Genomic DNA, 25,730 nt, shown 5'->3' with positions numbered 1-25,730 from the left:
CACAGAGAGCAAAAAAGAAACACGGGTGAGGATGGAGAGAGAAAGTGCGAGATAAAGAAAGGATGAGAACATGAGAAGGAGGAGAGGACTAGAGTGTGGGAGAGAGGCAGTGAAGGAGAGAGAGAGGCAGTGAAGGAGAGAGAGAGGCAGTGAAGGAGAGAGAGAGAGAGGCAGTGAAGGAGAGAGAAAGAGAGAGAGGCAGTGAAGGAGAGAGAGAGAGAGGCAGTGAAGGAGAGAGAGAGAGCGAGAGAGCGAGAGAGCAAGAGAATGCACGCCATAGAGCGTAATCCCAGGGTGATGAAGAGTTAAATTTCCAGAGTTTACAATTCCTCACCACACAGAGTAGATATACATCTCCTTGCTGCACTGTTTCAAATCCATGATTGTACCCAGTGGTCAAAGTGGGGGGAAAACAAGAAAACAAGTAGGGGAAAACAAGTAGGGAAACTGTGGGTGGAAACTCCAAGGGTGAGGATAACCCAAGGATTGGATCAGTGGGCTGAGTCAGCGATGTGGCCAGAATGTGCCAAACATCCCAATGTATTGTATTTGTTTGCCATTTCACCGACCAGTTACAGCTTTTTCTGTTATTTAATTCAACCAATGGATACACTTGATTATTTAAAGTTTAATAGGAGTTATTGGCATTTAAATACATTCACAGAGTGGAATATATTTCCAATCGCACAATGTCCCAAATACGCTGATAAGTGGAATCACAAACCATTTGTCTCCAAGCCGTGCAGTTTCTCCCATTAGCACTTCTCCTCCCTTCTTCCACAAGAGCAGTTCAAACATGAATGGCAAAATATCCTAGTTTCCAAATGGTTCCTATATAATTATGGCTCTGCCATATATGTCACATAAAATACATCATCCACTGCATAATCTTGCAGTTTTAAATAACCATTTTAGTAGCGAAAACGGATAAAAAGTTATTAAAAAAACCTGACTTGAGTTGCTACAAAGTGGACGACCCTTTGCAAAGTTTGACCGATCACCTTTCTCACTGCTGCATTAGTATGTTATACTGATACTAATGAGACAGATTCTTTGCAGAGACAGAAAGTGTAAAAATGTCTAAATAATGAAGCATAAGAAAAGATATTGCGAGGGGCGTGGCCAAGATGGCGACGGAGTGAGACGTGTTTTGCTGTCCCTCCGGCACCGATTCCTGCTAAGCATTGTTAAGCCCCCTGGAACAGTGCGCTTCTGGAGCCCCCATGCCTGGGGCGCTCCCTGCCGCCAAGGAGCACGATCCGGTTGAGCAATCCGGGCCCCCGGGGGTGTCACGACAGAGCGATAGCAGCGCAGGGGCCGCGGCGGAGTGCGGCCTAGGAATCCCCGCCCTTGAGTGGAGGCGGGCACCGGACCTTCGGAGCGGTGGCGCGGATCGAGGGTGCCGGCGAAGAGCTGAGCATGAAGGTGCCCCGCCGCGCTTGAGCTGACCCCCCCCTCCGATACCTACTGCTGCGGAACCGGGGAGAGGAACTGTGGGTCCGACTTGGATCTCCGGGGGAGGTCGCCCGCTTCGCCTTGCGCGGGTGATCGGCACCGCTGCTGTGTGGCCCCTCCATCGATCTTCGGTCGGTGATCAGACCTAGCAAATGGAGCCGCCCTTGGGGGTGATCGCCGAAGGTACCCATGAGGCTTTCTAGAGACACTGGGCATTCAGGAGGACCGTCCTTCTCTCTTCTTGGCTGGCGTCCGTAACGCAGTGAGAGGCCGCCATTACGGGGCGAGGCATGTAGCCGCGTGGTGAGCCGGCGGAGCACAGACGCACCTGGACAGCGGCCGCGGCCCTGTGAGGACTTTGGGGGGACTTGGCCCGTGGGTCCACCTTGCTCGCAGAGGGGCCTGGTTGAGCGAGGCTGGGGGCATAGCAGACGAGGAGCTATCGCCGGAGGCGGCTGAGGTGCATGACATTGGCTAATGGCGCCCTCTGGACCCTTGGAAGGCCTGACGTGCTGGTGGGGGCCCGTTGCCTGGTCGCATTCTGGTGCTCGGTCCCAATAGCTTCTGGGCCAGTCTAGTCGTGGTGGGCCATCATCTAGAGTGACGCGGTGACCCGCATGAGCGCATGGACGGAGCGGGGAACCGTATGTAGTTTGGACAGCGCGATCCCACCCAGAAGACTGTCGAGGGGTACATCTTGCTCCTGCCCGGCCCCGGACAGTGAAGGAACACCGCCTGGAGTGGAAAGTCTCGGGGGTAGCGAACGGTGCCCAGGAACTGAATATCCAAGCAAACGGGGGCGTCGTGATGGCGTCGTGATGGCCTCTACCCAGCGGAGAGGGAAGCCTGGTAAGGATAGTCCATCCAAGGGATCCCAGCAGCCGGCGTCCTCTGGGACTAGCGCTTCGCCTGTGTCGAAGGACGATGAGGCCCCCGCCACCAAGGCATTCATAATGGAGCTATTCGCCTCCATCAAGGAGGACATTTCGGAACTTCCCTCTCAGCTGGCATCGGACCTCCGTGAGGTGAGGCGAGACGTGGACGGTATCGGAGAGCGGGTGGCCACCCTGGAGGATCATGACCTGAGTGTGGCGAATGATGTGCACCAGCTGCAACAAGATGTGATACGGCTCACGGAGCAGAACCTGGACCTTCAAGCACATGCGGAGGACTTGGAGAATCGTTCCCGCCGGAACAACATCCACATACGCTCGGTGCCCTGGGACGGGGAGTCTGGTGATCTACGGGGCTAGGTCCTGGCACTCTTCCTGCAGATCCTGGATGATGAGGAGCTCCATGATGGACAGGGTTCACAGGGTCGGTCTGCCTAGGCATGGAGGAGGCCTTCCACCCGATATCCTGGTGTGCGTCCACGATTTCCAGTTGAAGGATTGCATTCTTCGAAAGGCACGGGAGACTTCTTCATTGCAATTCCGGGATGACCACCCCCAACTATATCAGGACTTGGCGGCAACGACCAATCAAAAGAGGCATTGCATTCTTCGAAAGGCACGGGAGACTTCTTCATTGCAATTCCGGGATCACCACCCCCAACTATATCAGGACTTGGCGGCAACGACCAATCAAAAGAGGCGTGAGTTCCGCCCTGTGACCACCTTTCTAAGGGAACGTAACATAGCCTAATCCTGGGGTCATCCTTTCCGCATCATTTTCCGATGGCAAAATAGGCTGCGCAGATCCGATCACTGCAGGTAGCGATGGACCTCTTGGGGCGCCCCTGCCCCCCCCCCCCCGAGAGCAGTGGCTCCCCATCGCGGAGGAGACGGCGGCCCTCCTCATGGAAGAGAGTGGGCAGGGACTCGGAGCGGAGATGGCCTGATCTGCGACCAGTCTCCAGGAGAGGGGTGCATCGGTGGCTTCTGTAGCGTCGGCTACGTTGGCGAACTCACAGCTTGGCTCCGGGGCGGCCTGAGCCCTGGAATGACAATTGCTTGGCGTCGGAGGGACGCGGACTTGCAGGTACCGTGGGTAAATTTGTACTTTTTGGGCAGACACCCCGGTATGTGGCCTATGGGACACACCCTGTGGTGTCCCGTCCTCGCCCCCTGGAGGACCTCACAGACTTGTATCTACGGGTATGGTTCAGGACACTGTTCCTTCATGTTCTTCGTGCACCTCCTGTTGCCTCCTCTTGTTCTGTTGGTTTGGGGGCCACATTGGGGTTCCTTTGGGGGGGGGGTGGTGGTACTAAGGGTGTTTGTTGGGGACTTGAGGGGGGGAGGGGTGGCGGGGGTAGTGGTGGTGACGGGGGGTGTGGCTGAGTGTGATTCTGGTGCTCTTGCAAATAGTTTCTGTGTGTTCAGGAGGGGGCGGTCAAATTCGAGGATTCTGGACAAATTCTATTTGGTTGTGGGGTGCTGGGAGGGCCTTCTGGGATGCCATCCTGCATTATCTTTGGTTGCTAGGAATGGGGGCGTGGGTGGGGAGAGGCGTGATGTGACTGTAGCCAGGGCGGGCCTGTTGATTAATGATGCCTCTTAGTATAGGGACATGGAATGTTAAAGGCCTGAACTCCCCGCAAAAGCGTCAGAAGGTGTGGAAGTATGTGATAGACCACCAGCTAGACATTGTGGGTCTCCAGGAGACTCACCTGGCGCGTAAGGATTAGCTGCGCCTCCGGCACAAACTGTTCCCCTCATATATAGATCATCTGCATCCACGAAACATAGGGGTGTGGCTCTTCTCTTTCGTGCAGCCTTGCACTTTCAGCCTATGGACGTACGCAGTGATAGGGAGGGACGCTGGCTGATGGTGAAAGGACTTGTCCATGGGAAGCTGAGCACGTTCGTGGTGGTGTATGGCCCCAATGCTAATCAGAATGGCTTTATCCAAGGCGTGCTGCAGAGGGTGGGAGACTTTGCTGAAGGACACCTGTTCTTGTTGGGGGACTTTAATTTGGTTTGGAGTAGAGAGATTGATAGCTCTGGTACCCACAGGGCCGATACAGGTTTGTTCTCTGCTGAAACACAGTGGTTGGTTGGGGAGCTGGGTTTACTTGATAGCTGGCGTTCCATACACCCCCTGTCCCGAGATTACACCTTTTTCTCCCATGTTCACAACTCTTACTCACGCTTGGACCACATTTTTATAAGTCAAGCTCTTAGGGGAGATGTCCTCGACTCTAGAATATTTCCGCTTTCAGTCTCCGATCATAGTCTGCTCGTGCTCAATCTGCGCTGGTCGCCGGCGGGTGATGGACAGCGGAAGTGGTATTTCCCGGCCTCGGTGGGCAGGGACGACACTTCAAATAAGGAATTGCAGAAGGCTATCAGGGACTTTTTCGTTCTCAACCCAGTGTCCGATACATCAATCTCCACCACCTGGGACGCCTTTAAGGCGTCAATTAGGGGCACTTGCTTAGCTCTTAATGCTCGCCTCAATAAGATGTGACGCCGGGAGCAGGAGGAGTTGGAGACAGAATTAGCGGCACTTGAACAGGCCTACAAACTTAATCCTTCGAGGCTGACCCTTCGTCCATTGACGGCGGTTCAGGGGAAATTGAGGGCCCACTACAACAACAGGGCGGAGTTTACGTTGTTGAGTCTGCGGCGCCTATCATATTCCCACGGTAATAAGGTGGGGAGACACCTGGCTCGCCAACTGCGGGACAAGAGGGAACGGGAGTATGTCGGAGGGGTTCGTGATTCGACGGGTGAACTGCAATACCGTGACGAGACCAAGGCTGCCATCTTTGGCCGCTTCTATGCGGAACTCTATACGGGGGAGTCTCTCGATGCCGATGACCAGCGGGAATATTTGCGGGATCTGCCTATACCGCAGGTCTCTAAGGAATGGAACGAGTTACTGGAGGCCCCGATTACCAGTGGGGAGGTGCTTGATGCCATTAAGAACCTGAAACTTCACAAGGCGCCGGGTCCGGATGGCTACACCGCTCTTTTTTACAAGCCGTATGCCACTGAGGTATGCGACTTTCTAGTCTCCCTTTTTAATGACATGGCTGAATCTGGCACTTCAACCGGCTCCCTCGCTGAGGCCGTGATTTCGATCTTGCCTAAACCAGGGAAAGACCCCACCCTCTGCTCCTCATTTCGCCCGATAGCCCTTCTCAACATCGACGCCAAGCTATATTCCTCGATCATTGCACGCAGGCTACAGGATCTGATGCCAGCAATCATACATCTGGACCAATCTGGGTTTATTAAGGGACGTCAGACCCACAACAACACTAGGCGGGTTGTCCACCTGATAGAGAAGGCTGATAGGTTCCGAATTCCCGGCGGTACTCGTGGGCCTTGATGCTGAAAAGGCTTTCGACCGCGTGAATTGGGGCTTCCTGTTCAATACCCTGGCGGCCTTCGGCTTCTCGAACAAATTCATCTCCATGGTGAAAGCGAACTACTGCAGTCCCCGCTCTAGGGTGGCGGTGAACGGCCACCTATCGGCGTTCTTCCCGCATTCCCGCGGCACCAGGCAGGGCTGCCCTCTCTCCCCCCTGCTCTTTGCCTTGAGCATTGAGCCACTGGCAGTTGCGGTGCGGGAGCACGAGGGGATTCGGGACCTTCCCTTTTCCGGGGAGCAGCATAAAATTACACTCTTTGCAGATGATGTCCTGCTTTTTGTCATGGATCCAGTACAATCTTTGCCGTATGTCCGGGAAGTCCTGTTGCGTTTTGAGGAGGTGGCCGGCTTCAAGGTTAATTATGACAAATCATATGTATTGAACCTTACGCTTTCGCCTTCAGAGGTGGAGCAAGTGCGGCTTTTAACTCCGTTGGCCTGGGCTTCCAACTCCATCGTTTACCTGGGGGTCCATCTGACGCCCACCATTGGGAAATAGTTCTCAGCAAACTTCCCTCCGTTACTAGCAAAGACTTGAGCGGACTTGGAACGATGGAAGCCCAAATACTTGTCGTGGTTGGGCCTATTCCTCTTTCAGGCACTCCCTATTCCTCTGGACGGGGACTTCTTTCGACGCCTGAAGACTCAGATGCTCCGGTTTGTCTGGCAGGGGGGCCGAGCGCGTTTCTCCTTCACGGTCTTGCGACGACCCCGGGGAGAAGAGGGTGTAGGCCTTCCTGATTTACATCTGTATTACAAAGCAGCACAATTAAGAGTGCTGGTGGAATGGTCCCAACAAACATCAGAGAAACACTGGTTACACATGGACAGGAGTGTCGCAAGCAGATCAATTTGGGACCTGGCCTGGAAACCCAAGAAAGACAGGCCCCGGAACGCCTACATTAGTACTCCAACTAGTACCACTCTGAAGGTCTGGGATTCGCTGGCCGCTGTTGACCACTGGACCACGTTTCCTTCCCCGTTCACGCCCCTACACTTTAATCCGGCTTTCTTGCCGGCGCTACAGGAGGGCCCTTTCAAGGTGTGGAGGGAAGGAGGTTGCAGGGCTTTGACCGACCTATTTCACGGCCATGCTCCCCTCTCCTTTGACAATTGCATGAGGGACTATGGTGTCCCGCCGTCGGCACGGTATCGCCACGTCCAGCTGCTCCATTGGGCCACGTCGCCTGAGGTCCTCGATGCGGCTACGAGACCCCCTTTGCCCTTTGAGGCCTTCATACTCCGGACCTCTGCCATGAAAGGAGTCATCTTCTTTATTTACCAGCTCCTACTCACCTCGGCGGTGTCGCCTCGTCCCCGCTACATGGCACAATGGAAGGAGCTCCTGGGGCGGGATATTTCGGACAAGGAATGGGAGGCGCTATGGCGCGATATTGCTACATATAATCACTCGTTAGACCTGAGGGAGGCCCACCTTAAGACGCTCATGGACTGGTACTTGTACCCGGCCAGACTCCATCGCATATTCCCGGCCACCTCTGACAGGTGCTGGAGGGGCTCTGGTCTGCTTGGGGACTTCCGCCATATTTGGTGGGATTGCCCGGTTATCCGACCGTACTGTGAGGAGATCCTTCCACACATCAAGGATATACTTGGCTATCCGGTGGCGGACTCTATGGCCTATGTTTTGTTGGGCCTCCGAGACCCAGTCCTTGAGTATCAGACACGTGCTGACAAAAAGATTTTGTGGCTCTGTCTTGGGGCTGCCAAACTTACTCTGGCCGCCGCCTGGAAAAAACCGGATCAAAAAGGGGGTGGTGATGAACAGAGTGTTTGAATTAAGCAGACCACTCTTACCCAGTCAAGAGATCAGGGCTTGATCCATCACCGTTATTTATCTCACTGCATCACCCCAGTTCAGAACCTGGCTATATGCAAATTAGTCTGACCCAGTGCCTCATGGGAACAGGGCAGGCCAAACTACCAAGCCAATTCTTCACCGGAAAGGAGACAAGCTTCCGGGGACCGGTTTCTGGCATTTCAGCCGTCGTCGGCCCGGCTTGCTTGAATCCTGGTGGTGCAGTGAGCAAGGGACTCATGTCTGAGTATACCCTGCCACACTTGTGGTGGCCAAAAAAGGGGGTGGTGATGAACAGAGTGTCTGAATTAAGCAGACCACTCTTACCCAGTCAAGAGATCAGGGCTTGATCCATCACCGTTATTTAGCTCACTGCATCACCCCAGTTCAGAACCTGGCTATATGCAAATTAGTCTGACCCAGTGCCTCATGGGAACAGGGCAGACCAAACTACCAAGCCAATTCTTCATCGGAAAGGAGACAAGCTTCCGGGGACCGGTTTCTGGCATTTCAGCCGTCGTCGGCCCGGCTTGCTTGAATCCTGGTGGTGCAGTGAGCAAGGGACTCATGTCTGAGTATACCCTGCCACACTTGTGGTGGCCAAAAAACGATTCAAAAAGGGGGTGGTGATGAACAGAGTGTCTGAATTAAGCAGACCACTCTTACCCAGTCAAGAGATCAGGGCTTGATCCATCACCGTTATTTAGCTCACTGCATCAACCCAGTTCAGAACCTGGCTATATGCAAATTAGTCTGACCCAGTGCCTCATGGGAACAGGGCAGAACAAACTACCAAGCCAATTCTTCATCGGAAAGGAGACAAGCTTCCGGGGACCGGTTTCTGGCATTTCAGCCGTCGTCGGCCCGGCTTGCTTGAATCCTGGTGGTGCAGTGAGCAAGGGACTCATGTCTGAGTATACCCTGCCACACTTGTGGTGGCCAAAAAACGATTAAAAAAGGGGGTGGTGATGAACAGAGTGTCTGAATTAAGCAGACCACTCTTACCCAGTCAAGAGATCAGGGCTTGATGCATCACCGTTATTTAGCTCACTGCATCACCCCAGTTCAGAACCTGGCTAAATGCAAATTAGTCTGACCCAGTGCCTCATGGGAACGGGGCAGACCAAACAACCAAGCCAATTCTTCACCGGAAAGGAGACAAGCTTCCGGGGACCGGTTTCTGGCATTTCAGCCATCGTCGGCCCGGCTTGCTTGAATCCTGGTGGTGCAGTGAGCAAGGGACTCATGTCTGAGTATACCCTGCCACACTTGTGGTGGCCAAAAAACGATTAAAAAAAACGGAGGCACCGGCGACCTTATGGCACGCAAAGCTATGGAGACTGCTTAGTATGGAGAGAGTGGCGGACATCTTCCTGGGTAACTTCAAAAACTTCCAATTCCGCTGGGGTCCCTTGGTTCGCTTTCTTTCCAAAGGCCTGCCTTCTGCCGTCTGCCCATCCTCCATACGATCACTCCACCTCTTTCAGATTTAATACAGGATTCGCATGTATGAATGGAATTGCTGAGGTCACCACCACTGGGGGGGTGGGAGGAGAGGGGGAGGGTGGGGGGGGGGGGGTTGTAAAGTTTTGTTGTTTGTTTGTTGCGGCGCCCACATGGATGGCCGAGGCCTCTCAATCTGGACTAGATGACTTCTTGGGCACCGACAGCTACTCACCTATGGCTGTACTCCGTGCAGATTGACTTTTAAGCATTATGCTCCTGCCGCTTTTGCTCCATTGCCCTATGGCATCGACCTGCTGCTTGACCGCTTGCAACTTTGCTATTACAGATCGTCGTTACTAATTGCTTTTGATTATGCCCCCTGTGTGGGAAGATGTGCGGGACCACCTTCTGTGTTTTCCACTACATAAAAATAAAGATTTTATAAAAAAAAGAAAATATATTGCATTACGCTGCAGCCTTTTTTTTGTTGCATAATTTAGTCAACACTGAAGCATCATTTTGTCCCCATTGCTGCATAATTCCAGTGGCTCCAGAGCAGGTAGCACATGTTAAAAGTGCTTGTGCATGAAGCAGAGAGTGTGAAGTTTTCAAACTTAGTTTGGTGTGTGTGCAAATCCTGCTTTGCCGATCCTTCGTGAATTGCAGCTAATACTGCTGAAACAAGGCCAATGGAGGTACCAATGGGTGAGGCGGACTGGCCTCGAAGGCAGGGACGGCTTTAGTGCTGATGGTGCCCTTTGCAACAATGTTTATTGGTGCCCCCAAAGATCACTTATGTCTCGGACACTACACAGAGACAATCATTTATACGTGTGTAAATCACTGTATAGGAAATGTTACATAAGACAAAGGACTACAAGGTGTAGAAGACACATGACAACCATACTAGTAGGCAGTATAGTTTAATAGCTCACTGTTGGATGTTAGGATTTTAACTTATAAACTGCAAGTAACAAAAGGATCTCTCTGACAAAAGCAGTAACCTACTAACCTAGTTAACATTATGTGCACTTTGTGATCTCCATGTACATGTCCTTTGCAGCAGGCACATTAAACCTCTGTGCCACCTTTCCAGGCGTCAACCCTTCCCCAGACAAAACTCTGATCTCTCTCTAGGACGAACATTAATCACCGAAGTTATCATGACATTTTTATTGTTGCTGACGGTTGCTGGAGGCAAGAAGGAGGCAGCAAGTGTTTTTAAAACCATAATATACTTGCAAACACTACGCACCCACCCGAAATAGACTGGATAACTGTTGCTCTAAGGTGTGCTGCTTTGTAGGCCTGCCTGCAAGGCTGGAGGTGACCTTCAGTATGGATTGTGGTGGACAGGCCTTTAAGATTAACCCACACTTGCCATTGGAAAGGTCCACCTGCAGGTTCTAAGACACCTGGGCTTCTAAGGTCTAGTGGGGCTTTCTAAGGTCTAGCATGGGAATGTGCTCCCTCAGGAGAGTGGTCTGGGGGAATGGTCATGAAGGCTGAACCCAGCTACTCAGTTCCAAATTAGACAGTTATGGCCATAGTGCCACATCCTCTCTCCCACTAAACACCATACTGCCCCACTGAGAAAAACGCAAACTGCCTTCAGATTCAACTCAATTGTGCCCCACTATAAAACACCAGCATGAGCCTTAATTCAAATTATGCATTTGATAATATGCTGCCTGAGAAAAAAAAAGTAAAAGCAAACACTCATAGGGAGTGCAAGATTAAGTAAAGCATGTGGAATGTAAGCAGAAACAACATGGTTACATTAGCGATCTCTCACTCACTATTCAGAAATCAGCAAGTGGTTTTACCTGAAAAGTTAAGGACATAACTACAGGGCCCTGAAGGGAACTGTTTCAATGTCCATTGCTTATATCCTTAATAAACGTAAACAGTATGGTTTAAAAAGACCACACCCATAAACACAGAGGTACACATTTTGTTTTCCGGTCCACCCATCAACCAGGTATTGCAATACATCCAGGAATGGTGCACTTCCCCACCTGGGGACAACAATGCTGTTCAAAGAAAGACGAGTAAAGAAAAGTAGCGCTTCACTGCAAAGTCTGTAAAGTGAGGCTGATGTGTTTGGATGTGAATAAAACCAATCTGGCCACTTTGCTTTACTTAGTTATGTATTTATTTTTCATATTTAAGACCTTTTATTTCTCTCCATCCCGAGGCTGCACTTTGGAATAGAAAGATGTCAGAAAAAGGGCATTCCCGCAAGAGTGGTTTTTTTTTGGGATCCATTTCACAGGGAAGCAACTAAATGAAAGAAGGAAAGAGAGGTTGTGAACCGCTTCTTCAAGTCACGGTTTTCATTAAGTGAGGAGCGAGACAGAAAGAGACGGAATAATAGGAAGGGGGTCAGCTGCCAGGACAGAAAAGAAGAGAACATTGTCTGTGTCTTCTCTGGGCAGTAAGGAAGAGACAGAGTCCGTTTCCTTCTCTGCCCGTCCCCGAACGTCCACAAAAGTAAGCCGAGCCATATCTGAATAGATATGACGTGCCTTCTTAAGATAAACAGAAGGAGAGGCATAGCGAGCATTGGAGAGGCGGAGCGAGGCACGTGCGCTTGTGTGCATAACAGCAAGCTCTAGGCCACCACAAGCAAAAGCATGTGGTACATTTTTTTGAGCCACACACTAAATGTCTCGCAGAGCAGCACATGCGCTAGCTCAGTGAGACCTAAAAATGGTGCCAGGAGAAATATATGTAACACCAAATAAGTCTCAGTGGACGGGGCCACATAAATTAACAATCTGCACTCACGACAGAAAAAAACTGCACAAAAAGTGGATCGGGACTGATTCACCTTTGGTTAATCTGCTCCCATCTTGCCAAAATTGGCATGGGCAGCCGATATAGCAGTGTACAAGAGCATGAGCGGGCAGTGTGACGCAAGCACACCTGGTGCGTGACCATGTCCTTAAGTCATACGGTCTGATCTCTACAGTCAAACACTGATGCATGCAGCGCTCTTCAGAGCTTTGATATTTCCCTCTTTGGAAGATACATAAAGTGGATTAGAAAGATTACACCAATAGAAAATTACGTCTACGAAAGAGAAGTAAATAATTCTCTTTAGAAAATAATGGAAGAATTGTTCGCAGGGTCAGAAGTTCAAAGTATTAGACAATATCTACTAAAGTAATCCGCTATGACTGTGAAATAATAATACGAAATAATCTGCATACATCAGACTGCTTCTAGGGAGATTCAAAAATGTATCAAAGAAAGACACAAAAACTAGTTTCTTTTAAAACTTTCTTGCTTTAGTCGGCAAAAATATCAATTTGTTATTGCCTCTCTCATCAGCTAGCTCTACCCTATTCAATCTTAGATGTCAAAAAGCATTCTGGTAATTTGTGGTTATAGCTAGCTCCACTTTGACATTATTTCTGTTTGATTCTGCTGTAGAAGACAGTATATTAGACAGTATATTAGAAATGTTAAAATTCATTATGTAACTAAGGAAATTTGTTTTTTGTATATTGTTCTCTGAATCATCAGCAGAGCAACCATAGCTACTACTTCTGTAATCTGGAAGAACAAAAGATTAACCTTGGCCCTAACATCCTGCACGAAGTCATGCTTCATTTGAGGAGTAATAGCAGTGAGCTGGTAGCTTAAATGTATCTGTTACAGCTGTGAATCCATAGGTTAACTTCTTGGAACCCGGCAGATCTAGTTTGAAGAGTACTACCTTGAAGAGTAGGACCAGCGTGTCGCAAAATGAAAGAGGCCAATGTGAAGGAAGACTTGGTGCAATAAAACCGCAAAGTGTGTTCAAGGTCAAGATAAGCCAAACTTTTACTAGAACCCTTTAAATATTTGGCTGTTCTATCATTACTGTCCTGAAAGGATATGCTGTGTTCTGCAAAGAGGATTGTATGGTCTGGACAATTAACTACAGGGAGGACTGAACTGTACATGTCACTGGACATGTCCACACAAAAGTAAGAAATATAGTATACATGTGTAAAGTGTTCAAATAATCTGAACGTTTTACCCAGAAGTATCATCTTAGGATAAAACGTTCTAAACAGAAGGCATACCAACTGTCGAGACATGAGGAAGATGTAAAATAAATAGCTGGGAGTATGGCTACATGAAAGTTGAGAAATAACCTGTCATTCACCAAAAAGCACGGATCAGTGCTTCAAGTAGACATCTCGACTAGTTACAAAACAGATGTAGTAATACAACGGAAATACAGTGGTGGCCTCAACTTTACCTGCACAATGTTTGTCCCTAACATTATTCAAAGTGCTCACTCCTTTGGGTCAACCGAAAAAACCCACAAGCTTCAAAGTACAAATTCACAATTTTGATGCACACCAAAATTCTTTTAAGAGAATAGACGAGGACACTAACAGTACACCAAGTCAGTACAAAAACATCTATTAAGCAGACCCCCCAGGATATAGCGGCATGGATTAGCAAATTTAGCGGCACAAAAATGGAAATTTAGCGGCACAAATATGGAAATTTTGCAGCATTTTATGTGGCCATTTTTCCTACAACAAACACAGATATCTTCGTTTTTTTAGTTATTTAACAACATGAAGCTATGTATATTTGGTTTCTTTACAATGTAGACACTTTGGGGCAGATTTACAAGCCACTTGCGCTGCTTTTACGCCGCCGTTGCGTCACTTTTGTGACGCAGCGGCGGCGCAAAAGATGCACCATGGTGCGGGGTATTTACTACGTGACGCATCTCCCAGATGCGTCACGTTGCAAAGCCCTGCGCCAGAAGAGGCGTACCATTGCAGGTCAGTTTGTGTCTTGCAATAGCCTTAGAGCTTGGTGCCACTGTATCTGCTGCACTAATGATGGCTATACCTATCGCCCCTTTTATTAGTAAGCACGTTAAATAGTACAGTGTATTTTGAACACGACCTGATATCCCACCGGATGCCCGTTCGACAGACCTAACCACTAGAGAAAGAGCAGACAAAACCGCCAAGTGGTCACTTGTTAAACAGTAGCGAACTGCATGTTGGTACTTGTAGTTTCGTTGCAAAATGTCAGCCTGCAAATCGTCTCCGATTTAAAAGCGGGGACTGGTTGAAGTTGACACCCATGACATGGGGCCACTTGACACCCGTGTTAAATTTCTCGCCTCTAGGATTTTTCCCATGGCTCACTCCCAGGGGGAAATGGTCTGCAATAGGTGAGCTCAACCCTCTGACTTCATCCCTTGTCCAGCGCGCCTCTGCAGATAAATGTAAATGTAAATGTATTTGAGCTTATATAGCGCACAGCTACCCACAAAGGGTTTCCCGGCGCTTGCTTAGGGAACCCGTCCTGGTATTCCCCTGTGAGATAACCCCGGCAGGGTATCCACAAGGTGAAAGCCAGGCATCCCGCCGCGAGGGGCCGTTGTGGAGATTAAGCAAGCTATTGCTCAGAGTCGCAGAGTGTGAACCCGTGAGTTGAGAAGGCACCGGAGCGAGAATTATCGAGTCCGTGGAATTTTTGAGCCCAAGACCCGCCGAGGCGGGGAATTGAACCCTGGTCCAGGGCCGATCTCAGCTTCCGGGTCTGCCGCCTCTAACCCCTGAGCCACACTTCTCCACAGTCCCCAGATACCCCGTCCTGTGTGCGTCTCAGCTCTCTCGGCTGAGTGGTTCTGTCTGTTTATCTTGAGGGACAGACATCTCTGCACGGCGCTCCGTCTCCAAGCCAGCGAATAGGGTGACCAACTGGCATTGGTGCAAATTCAGGACGGTGAGTGTAAAAATTCAGGACAAAGGGTCAAAATTCAGGACACAAATTCAGGACAGGAGCTCAAAATTCAGGACAAAACTTCAGGACAATAGGTACGTTTTACAGACACATCAGAGGTCGCGCAATAGTATATAAGTAAGCCCAGCCATTTCCAAACATATTCAACCGTTTGCAAACCTATCCATCATGTATCCTTCCATCTATCATTTCACTCATCCATCCCTTCATCCATCCCCTCATCCATCCTTTCACTCATCTCCATTATCCATCCACCCTTTCACCCTATCCATCTGTACACTTATCCATCCACTCTTCATCCCATCCATCCATTCACTCATCCATTCAGCCATTTACCCTTTCACCAATCCAGCCATCCTTTCACTTACTAATCCTTCCACCCATCCACTATTTTAGTCATCCATCCATCCTCCCTTTCTCTCTCCATCGACCCTTTCACTTAGCCATCCTTCCTTCCATCCTTTCACCCACCCATCATCGATCCATCCATCTGTCCTTCCCCTCATCATCCGTCCTTCCCCCTCATCATCCATCCTTCCCCTCATCACCCATCCTTCCCCTCATCACCCATCCATCCTTTTCCCTCATCATCCATCCATCCATCCTTTTCCCTCATCATCATCCATCCACCTACCCACCCACTCTTCATCCATCCATCCTTCCCCTCATCATCCATCCATCCTTCCCCTCATCATCCATCCATCCTTCCCCTCATCATCCATCCATCCATCCTTTCACCCGCCCCCTCATCATCCACCCATTCCCTCATCATCCATCCATCCACCCTTCCCCCATCATCCATCCTTTCACCCAACCCCTCATCAACCATCCATCCATCCCCTCATAATCCATCCATCCTTTCACCCACCCATCCATCCATCCTTCCCCTCTATCCATCCCCTCATCCATCCATCCTTCCTCTCATCCATCCTTCCCCTCATCCATCCTTCCCCTCATCCATCCTTCCCCTCACCCATCCATCCATCCATCGCCTCATCCATCCATCCTTCCCCTCCATCCATCCATCCATCCTTACCCCTCATCCATCCATCCATCCATCCTTCCCCTCCATCCATCCATCCTTCCCCTCCATCCATCCATCCATCTCCTCATCCATCATCCTTCCCCTCATCCATCTTTCCCCTCATCCATCTTTCCCCTCGTCCATCATCCAGCTACCCTTCCACCCATACATCCAGCTATTTACATTTTCTCTCCATCCTTCCCCTCATCAATCCATCCATCCTCTCTCATTATCCATTTATTCAATCTTTCATTCATCCTTTCACTAATTCATCCAGCCATTCACCCATCCCTTCACTTACTTACTCGCCGACCTTTCCATATTAATTTTGAGCTGAGCCCTTTTGAGAAGAGGCCCATCAACAACTTCACCCTCGCTGCAGGGGCCGTTCCAGGACTGGGACAGAAGCCACCCAGGGCGGAGACAGGATCCACCACAGGGGGGGGACAAGAGCCATCACAGGTGTAGGTGGACTGGAGCCACAACATGGGGGGACAGGAGCCATCACAGGCGGGGGGGTGGACTGGAGCCACCACATGGGGGGACAGGAGCCATCACTGATTCTAGTATCATCTTGGGCTCCTCGCCCCCTGCACAAGACAACGAGAAGACAGGCTCTCTGTCCAAAATGCCATCCCCCACTGTGATGTACAGTACTTACAGGAGATACTCTAAGGGAACTGATTGAAATGATTGTCCTCCATACTCTGTTAATCAGTGTGGGTGCGATTGTGCCATTTCTGTATTTTCTTAAATTATAGACTGCATGTTTGAAGAACCGAGGTTTGCTTACAATTTAGTGACAGTAATTACGCTCTGTGAAGAGAAACACGTGCTGCCTCGGTGTAATCAGGGGTGTAATCTGGCCGAGTCTCGGATGTTTGGGGACCTGGGTAGAAATGGAATGTGTGAGCCCCCCTCTAAATAGCAGAGACATGACACATTCAGGGCTGTTTGCATGTGAATAGATGTCGCAGCTCCTGAACCTGCAGCCCCTCCCTCTCAGTCACCTTCGAAGCACCTCTTAACAGGTCATCAAGGGCTGGAGGTGTGAGGTTTGCCATCCCGCTGTGACGCTTCAATGCTGCTGAGTATCTGAGGAGCTTTGGTGCAGCATCGGAGACAGAGGCACAGGCGATAGCCACATAAAGCAGACCCCCAGGATATAGCGAAAAATGCAGCGATTTCTACAAAAATGCCGATTTCGCGGGCATTTTTGTAAAAATCACGGCATTTTTTAAAAAGTGCCGATTTCGCGGCAAATCGCGAAATCGCGATATCCTGGAGGGTCTGATTAAGATAATAAAGACAGCAAAAGACTTTCACTTATCATGTAGCACAAAAGTTACGTTCACGACTTGATTATTTCTCATTCCCTTTATCAATCCAGTTTTATAATAAAACAGAAAATCGAAACAAAGATGGAACAGCCCTGAAGAAGTCCCATGTGAAAAGGGACAAAACAGGTAGGCTGTTTCAATCTTTGTTTTGATTTTCTGATTTATTATAAAACTGGATTAATAAAGAGGATGAGAAACAATCAAGTCGTGAACGTAACTTTTGTGCTACATGATACGTGAAAGTCTTTTACTGTCTTTTATGATCTTAACAGATATTTTTGTACAGACTTTTGTACTATGAGTGTTGTCTAGATTCTTCTAAAAAGAATTTTGGTGTGCTCCTCAAAATTGTGAATTTGTACAAAACAGATGTAGTTTGTTTTGAAAAAATTACCCTACTCAGTCCCAGACGTAATGCTAAAGTTAGAATGTATATCAAAGTAAACAAATACAAAGATGAGGTACCTTCTGTGAATAGGTATGTGTTGTGGGGAGTGGCCCCTTCCCACTGACAAGTGCGCTCAGTAATGAATGAAACATGCTAGTTTCTTCACTAGATTTAATTGATTTTCTCCAAATTTATTTCAACATGTGGACAAATCAAAGTTTCATGTATTTTCAATTTCTGTGATTCTTGTGAAAAATGTCCATATTTGTCTCAATTATATCTCCAATGGTCAACAAATAACATCCACCCAACTCATTTCGGGTCAAGTAAAGCTGACCCTTCGTCAGGGGTCTATAAAAAATGAAACAGGACCAATTAATTCACTGTCCTATTATTCAGTATCACAGTATTACTCATATGCACTGACAGAAAGCAAAATAAACCATAGAAAATAATGCTGCCAAATGATGACTGTTGTAATAAAAATAAACATAACATGAGGAACATTCCTGTGCGTGATAGGTGTTCAATATCTTAATCTTCTATCGCTACAATATCAATGTCTTGCAATAGCTCGCATTCATAGTATTCTACTGAATATATACATTACGCGCAACATTGTTATCTGGCACATATCAATGCTATCAGGTCTACTTACGAGGGACCAATGGTTCTGAAACAGCGGATGTACTAACTTCTCGACAGTAAAGTTACGCTCCAAATGTTACGAGTTTACAAGAACCGAATTCCGGTCACGTGATCAGCAACGAAGCCAATCAACAGGGGCCTTTAGTGGTGACTCAGATCACATGATAGAGTATACGGAGGCTTCACGGAAGAAAACACGCTCTCGTTCTAATGGACTAACAATGAATGTTACATATAACGGAAGCAAAAAATCTGAGCGCGCATAAATTAAATGTAATAAAAGAAACATGAATACATAGTGATACATTTCAAGGAATAGCAGCAAACGTAAAAAATATTAAGAATACATGACATTGTAAACAATGTTTAAACAGGCCCAGAATGTATTTAAGAACAATGCTGCGAACCGTTCATTCTATAGAAAACATGAATGTTCAATACGATCATTGAGCCCAATGGGATGGGCGGAGTTTAACTTTTTAATCCAAAAGTATTCAGATCTCAGTCTTTGTTTGATTGGATCCTGGTCTCGGCGTTGTGTGATTTTCTCTAACACCATGAAACGTAGTTGAGAAATTTGATGTCTGGCTTCCATCCAACCACATGCTAGAGTGGATTTAGTGTTCATCAATCTTATATTACTTTTATGTTCAGTTATACGTGTTTTCACCTTCCTTTCTCTCTGTCCCATGTATGTTTTGCCACATGGGCATTTGATGGCATAAACAGAATTCATGGTGTCACAAGTACTGTTATGATTAAGTTCACTTTGGTGTCCTTTTGTGGGATGGGTGAATTGGTTTCCAACAATAACGTTCCCGCAATGGATGCGGTTTTGGCATTTTTGCATGCCTCGATAAGTCATGGTGATTCTCTTAGGAATGTTCAGTAGTTCTTTAATGTTTTTCGATCGTTGGAAGGCAAATGTAATTTTCTCATTGTATAAATCTTTTAGATCTGGTTCTAACTGAATTAGTCTCCAATGTTTATTAATGATCTTTTTGATCTTGGATGAGTCAGTAGAATATTTCAGAACACATACCGTTTTGATTTCGTGAGATTTTATCTTCTCTTTCAACAAACTGTCTCGAGATTGTGAGGCCACTTTTTTTAAGGACGTTTCCAGAACATCATTTGGGCAGCCTCTTGAACGATATTTAATAGTTTGTTCTTGCAAAGTAGTTGTCAAGTCTGTCTCATTGGAGGTGATACGTTTCATTCTGATGTATTGCGATGTGGGTAAGTGTTTTTTTTAGAGATACAGGATGAAAACTCTGAAAAAGTAATGAGGAATTTGTATCTGTCTTTTTGATATGAACATTAGTGATAATGGTATTTTGTTGAATTCTCACTTTCACATCAAGAAATGCAATCGATTGTTCATCGATGGTATGGGTAAATTTGATACGGTCATTATGTGAATTCAGTATCATGATGTTATTTTCAAGCTTTTGACGACATCCTCTCCATATTATGAATAGGTCACCTATGTACCTTTTATATGTGACCAAATGTTCTGTCCATGCTGGATTTTCCAGAATGAAATCGGTTTCAAATTTGCTCATAAAGATATTGGCGTACGAGGGAGCCCCCCCGAACCCCATAGAAGTTCCACTGCTTTGGTTGTAGAATTTTCCTTCCCACTCAAAATAGCTGCAATACAAAGCGAATTGCATCATTTCCATGATTAACAGTTTTTGTGACTCCTCTAAGTCACTGTTTACTAGACTCCATTCTAGTGCTTTAATCCCTTCATTGTGGGGAATAGAGGTATAAAGGGCCGTGACGTCAATGGTGCATAATAAGTATGACTCATTTCTCTCGAGTTCAATGGTATTCAATAGATTCAAAAATGAAGTGGTATCCTTTATGTATGTTGTGCTCTTTTGTACAATAGGTTGTAGAAATGTATCTACAAATTTCCCAATGGGTTCAGAGATCGACCCACACGCCGAGACGATGGGCCTGAATGGGGGATTAGTTGAATCTTTATGTATTTTTGGCATCATATATAATTTTGTCCTTCTGGGATGTTTCATATCAAAAAATTGTTTGGTTTTCTCATTGATCCATTTCATGTCATATGCATGGTCGATGATTTTTTGTAGAATTAGTTGGTATTCGCTTGTGGGATCTGATTCTAGAGGAAGATATATGTCTGAATTGTTGACATGACTTTCTTTGTTATTGTACCTTCTGTGAACACGCCTCATAGTCATAGTCTGTCTTATTTCCTTATCTTACTCCTTCTCGATTACTAAGAAATTACAAAAACAAGAACCAACTGAACCTGCTGGCATGAACAGGTGACAGATTACTTCTGAGAACTCTGCGTGTCCCTAACAACCAGATAACATACCAATTTGAAAGTTGATGTTATCAACACAATTAAATCACCTCCTCATTTGGACTTCTCTATCTGATTATCTTAATCTGTGAAATTAATACTATAATTCAAGTAATGTAATCTACTGCGCCTGAATATTATTTTTCCTTACTCTAGTAGTGTGCACCGATATTAAGACTAACTGTTACAAGTCTGTATTTTTTAAAATAACAAATTTAATGACAAAAATAAAATAATGCCTACTGGGAAGTGAGGCAAAGCACTGTTTCGCCTGGAACATATGGCTCATATGTCCTCCAATGCACTGCTGTGTAGTTCCTATAAACCTATATAGGATCTGCGCGTTTAGACAACATATACTGAAGGATTGTAGTCAGACTGATTCTGGACACCCCTGTATACCAGCTAGCTCACAGTGCCACTAGAAACTCCTCGAAATGTAGGAGAGTAGTTCTTGTCAACTATCAAACATGACAACTCTGTCCCGTTAGGGATCGTGGAAACAGTGTACTACTCTCCGCTCAGTCACTCGTGCTCACTTTGTCTCAGAGAGATACACAGACGGTGGGGACATTTCTCAATAAGCATTTATTGAACCAGCGTGATTCTAGTGTAAATATGTGTGCTGAAACAACCATTAGACAGTAACAGATACAAATGATTATAAGCACTAACAAAGTAAAAGGATGGTATGTTTCTACCATTGTGCTAAAACAATGAATACAGGCTTGTATATAAAAAACATGACAGTAAAATGCGTACTCCTACAATGCGTCCCTAACTAGATGCACCTGGATGTACCGAACATATATGTGGGTGTAAAACCAAGAATCCCTCTAGGATAAAGTCAACCCCATTACCTGAAGTGAGAGACTGTTGGACCGCGTCTTGGTCTCGAAATGGACACCCTGCAAGGGATGTCAGAGCACTGCGAGCTGGCGTGTCAGCGTGCAGAACCTCAGTGTGTCGGCATGGAAGTCCTTTTCTCCTCTGACTATCTCAGCAAGAGATTATGTATATATACCCACAGTGGTACTACTTGGAGATATACCTTGCTCTGTCATTTCAGACTGGGATGACGGATGGAATTACCATTATACATAGTTATTATGCAGGAAAAGGTAGGCCTGCTGTCATGCTGTGATTCCAAGAATCCTCATGCATAATGAACGAGGCTTAAGCTTTTCAGAGAAAACCCCATACCATCTTTGGACATTACCGTAACTAAGGTCAGTACTAAGAACTGTTATGCAGTTTAATGGTAGGGGAGAATATAGGTGAAAGGTTGGTGATTCCCCGAGCCTATATTGGGGTACCTACATGGAACATAATAGCACAAATGCAAAAACTGTAGTTCCTTTTATTTTACTTTGATAATGCACCAAGGGTGAGGCCATCCTTCAGCAAAATCATTCAACTATTAACTTGTTCATATCAGATCTATCTCCGTCACTAGACAGTGTCAACTGCCATCCCCCTCAACTAGATGAAACCGGCATCAGCAACCTGCTCTATGCCTATGACTTGGTGTTACTAAGTCATACCAAAGTGGGCCTAAAAAGCTTCTTGACGAACTGCTTCCCTACACCATAAGAAACTCCTTGAAATTGAACCAGTCCAAAACTAAAACAATATCTTTCAGGAAGCAAAAGAAAACACTTGGCGGTGGTTCTTTAACAAAACAAAAATCGAACCAAAAATCTCACTATAAATATTTGGGTATTTTTTGGGACCGCAGATGTTCTTTCATCAAACAAAAAGAAGCGCTAAGGACCAAAGCCCTGTCACTATAGGCCGCCGCTGCAAAATTATCAAAACAACTACTTGGCCCAAGTCTAACTCCTATGCTGAAAGTGATGAAGGTGAGGATAATCAACTCTCTGTTGTATGGGCAAGAGATAATGAGTGGCACAACTAGCTGATTACTAAACAAATTTATAACCAAAATCTTTAAACGTGCCTTCCGCCTACCAAAATCAAGTTCCCCATCGCAGGTCCGTCTTGAACTGGGCCAATTGAATCAACACGGCGTTGAGGCCGGTGCATTTATAAAGTTCTGCAATACACTGCGCCATTCAAGGGAGGCCTCCCTGGAGGTTAAACTTTGGCAAGAAATAGCGAAATACCAGTCCAGGCTGAATCATCGGCAACACCTGGATCACAGCTTAAAACTACTAGGAGTCAAAGAACTCTGGGAAACAAACCCTTCCCAGCAGGTGTTTAAGGCGGTTATTAACAAGAGCGTCAGTTTGTGGTCATTTCATTCAGACAGGGCAATTCTGTCAAAAAGGAAACATGCCTGGGTAGTAATCTCCAACTTCAAACCAAGAGTTGAGATGCCTCACATATCCAGCACTTTTTCATTTTACTTGAAACAAAAGTTCTTAGCTCTAAGGATGGGCGACTGGCCAGTTTTAAAGAACCTGCCCGACTGGCATCGCCCAGATAACAACATCGAATGCAAGATGTGTGGCTATCACTCTGAAGCAATGGAACACATAGTTTGTGCATGCCCCGCCATGCTTACAGACAGACGGCTACTACTGTGGTCGAATGGATCAGGCTAGGAGTTCGAACCTGCCACCAGGCCACAATAGCAGCCCTAAATCCTGAAAACACCAAGCTGAACATTGGACTCACTGAATTAGTCCTCAAAAGGTCAAAGCAGCTAGATAAAATTAGCGCCGCCAAATCTCCCCCACCGCAGGAGGGCAGCAGCCAGCCTGCCGGATTAAAAACAGAACCTCAGACTGCTAACATCAGCCGTACTGTTCCTGGTCCTCCAGGGAAAGATAATCTGCCCACAATTCACTCGAAGGTTTTTAATAACTTTTAACTTTTGCATTCTATTTTTGAAAATTCTTTTCTTTTTTTTACATGTTGACCATCTATTGACAATGCTCTAGTGGGTTTTCTACTCAGTGGTCCTTTTTACGATGAAATGGTCAAGTTTTAAATTGTAATGGTTTTTTAACTAAACAATAAAGAATATATATATGGTGAACATTCAACTATATATTGCAATATTTAATTTTCAGACTGTAATACGAACAACCACAGGTGGAAAGGCCACTTATCCCTTGCAATTGCAGATATATAAACACAATCGAATATCTGAAGTAGTTGACAGGCATGACTAGCCAAAGAGCAAGATAACTCATCTGCCCAAAACCAAAATGAATAGCGGTACTCCGACTGCACCAACATATACTTTATTAAACATATCTATTATATTTATGGTGCATCTCCAATTGGAACTGAAATACGAGCTGTAGGGGTGATTTTCTTGAAACACACACTTAATTGAAGGAAATGATCCCATTTTAGAATGCATTTATATCCATTATCCGTTAGGCCTGCAATGTATGAACCAACATCACTTATAGACTTCTCACAGCTCGACCACATGTGAACAGAAAACAAGAAAAACATTTCCTCTTGATCCATGGATGTCTTATTAATCCTGGACACAGAGGAATTCTGAAAAAATTGTGTTACAAATTAAAGATATTTAGTCCGGAAGAAAAGGAAATAAGTAGATTTTGAAACAGTTATAATGTTCCTCGCCTTGTGTGTTCTCTGTTTTGGGGAAATAACGCGAGGGCACAGTAAAGAAGTATGGTGGGTCTCGGGAAATGACCATTGAGCAAAAGGCAAAAGACTGGACCAAAATCCCTGATTCTGGCAGCCAATTTGATCATTACCAGGTGTGCTTCCAGTGGCAATGTTACCACTCTAAAAAAATATTCATGTACGACAATTGACTCAATCAAGTAGTCAGCTCTCTCGGCTTAACAATTTCACTGTTACATTCACTTTACGAAAGTTCATTTAAAATGTAATTTGCAGCAGCCAATAAACGAAAGTTGGACTATGGAACACTGCATGTTTCTGTAGGGGCTGGCTTGGTCCAGTTGCTAAGTGCAACCCACTGAACCACAACATTCGGTGGTCTTGAAATGGAGTGACTCAATTAAAGACAAACAGATCTGCATGGCTGCTGGTGACAGCAGGATATATGCATCTTAACAAAGTAGTCTCACCTTCTAGATGTCATTTTTGTCTGGTTTCTAAATCACTTCCCACTGTTCTCAACAGCCTTCTTTTTGCTAGCACAGAGTCGCATTGGACTCAGCGGGTTCCCATTGGGTTCACGCGTCAGGTTCCAAGCTCGTCATCCTGTTAAACGTTTGACAAATCTAAAAATAAATATAAACAAAAAAAATAAAAATAAAAAAAGCACCCAAAACCCTATCCAGGAGACTCTACCAGAACTCGAGATGCGCATAGATGACGTCATGCACAAGCGACTGCCTCCAAACACATAGCAATAGAAAAAGGACTAGAGAAAGAAAGTTGCCGAAAAGTCTGTCAGCCATATTGGTCAAGAGTCTTTTCAAAGAAGTGCAACAGGACCGCCACTTTCTAATGTCAACAAATCTAAAATGATAATATTGAGTAAAAAGAAAGTGAATTCCTATCAAAGTAAGTTTTTATAAATAAAGTCTGACCATAACAAAACTGCAAACATTAAAAAACATTTCTGTCACGCTCTTTCAACCAGCGTCTTTTATTTGCACGAAGAATAGGTTAAAAAAAAATCCGGCCGATCTTCCCCGGCTGTTATTATGGCTGATTCGAAAGGTGTCCATACAAACATCCAAAAGAAGATTGCAACATTGTCTCATGTCTTTGTATTTGCCAACGTATATTCCTTTGCACCGCCCCTGTCCATTTCGCTCTATACTATTACAGACTCGCCAGCAAACTGCCCGACCCTGGAGTGTGTGCTTTTGGGCTCTGTGGAACACAGCTTGCTTATTGGAGATGCTTTTCTGTACTGTAGTGAACCAAGAAGTATTGGTAACGCCAATAGATGCTTTGGGACCCATTGGATTTTGCCAATGTTTTTACCAGAATGAAAACAAGCATAGGCAAAGGTAATCTGTTTCAATCGCTTATGGGTTGTGTTGCCACCTGACCTGTTTTCTAACGTCTCCACTGGTTCAAAATAAGCAAAATCACATAATGTCGGTATTTCTAGCCTTTAACTAAACAAAATTCAAACAGTAAATAGAAATAGAAAGCCCTTTAAAATATGTTCTAGAGTTGTGTTTAGTAGCCATGTCTAACACTTAAAGTAAACAAAGACAGTCCCATTATGTTTAAAA

The 25,730-nt window shown here is 46.2% G+C and overlaps 1 protein-coding gene across 2 annotated transcripts in view; it reads right to left on the bottom strand.

The window, feature by feature from the left end:
- PTPN11 (protein tyrosine phosphatase non-receptor type 11) overlaps positions 1-24,879 on the bottom strand; it is a 582,335-nt gene extending 557,456 nt beyond the window's left edge. Inside the window, exon 1 of one of the 2 annotated variants that reach the window (XM_086943082.1) lies at positions 24,603-24,879. In XM_086943082.1, coding sequence (XP_086799208.1) covers positions 24,603-24,616 — 14 coding nt within the window. In that variant the 5' untranslated portion in view covers positions 24,617-24,879. The remainder of the gene's footprint in view (positions 1-24,602) is intronic. The other variant, XM_086943081.1, reaches the window with a different exon arrangement.
- Positions 24,880-25,730: the final 851 nt, after the last annotated feature.

The sequence above is a fragment of the Lissotriton vulgaris genome, chromosome 11 (genome assembly GCF_964263255.1).
Source record: "Lissotriton vulgaris chromosome 11, aLisVul1.2, whole genome shotgun sequence".
NCBI classification, from domain to species: Eukaryota; Metazoa; Chordata; class Amphibia; order Caudata; family Salamandridae; genus Lissotriton; species Lissotriton vulgaris.
The sequence above is the reverse complement of the archived record's forward strand: the minus strand, read 5'-3'. Positions and strand labels throughout refer to the sequence as shown.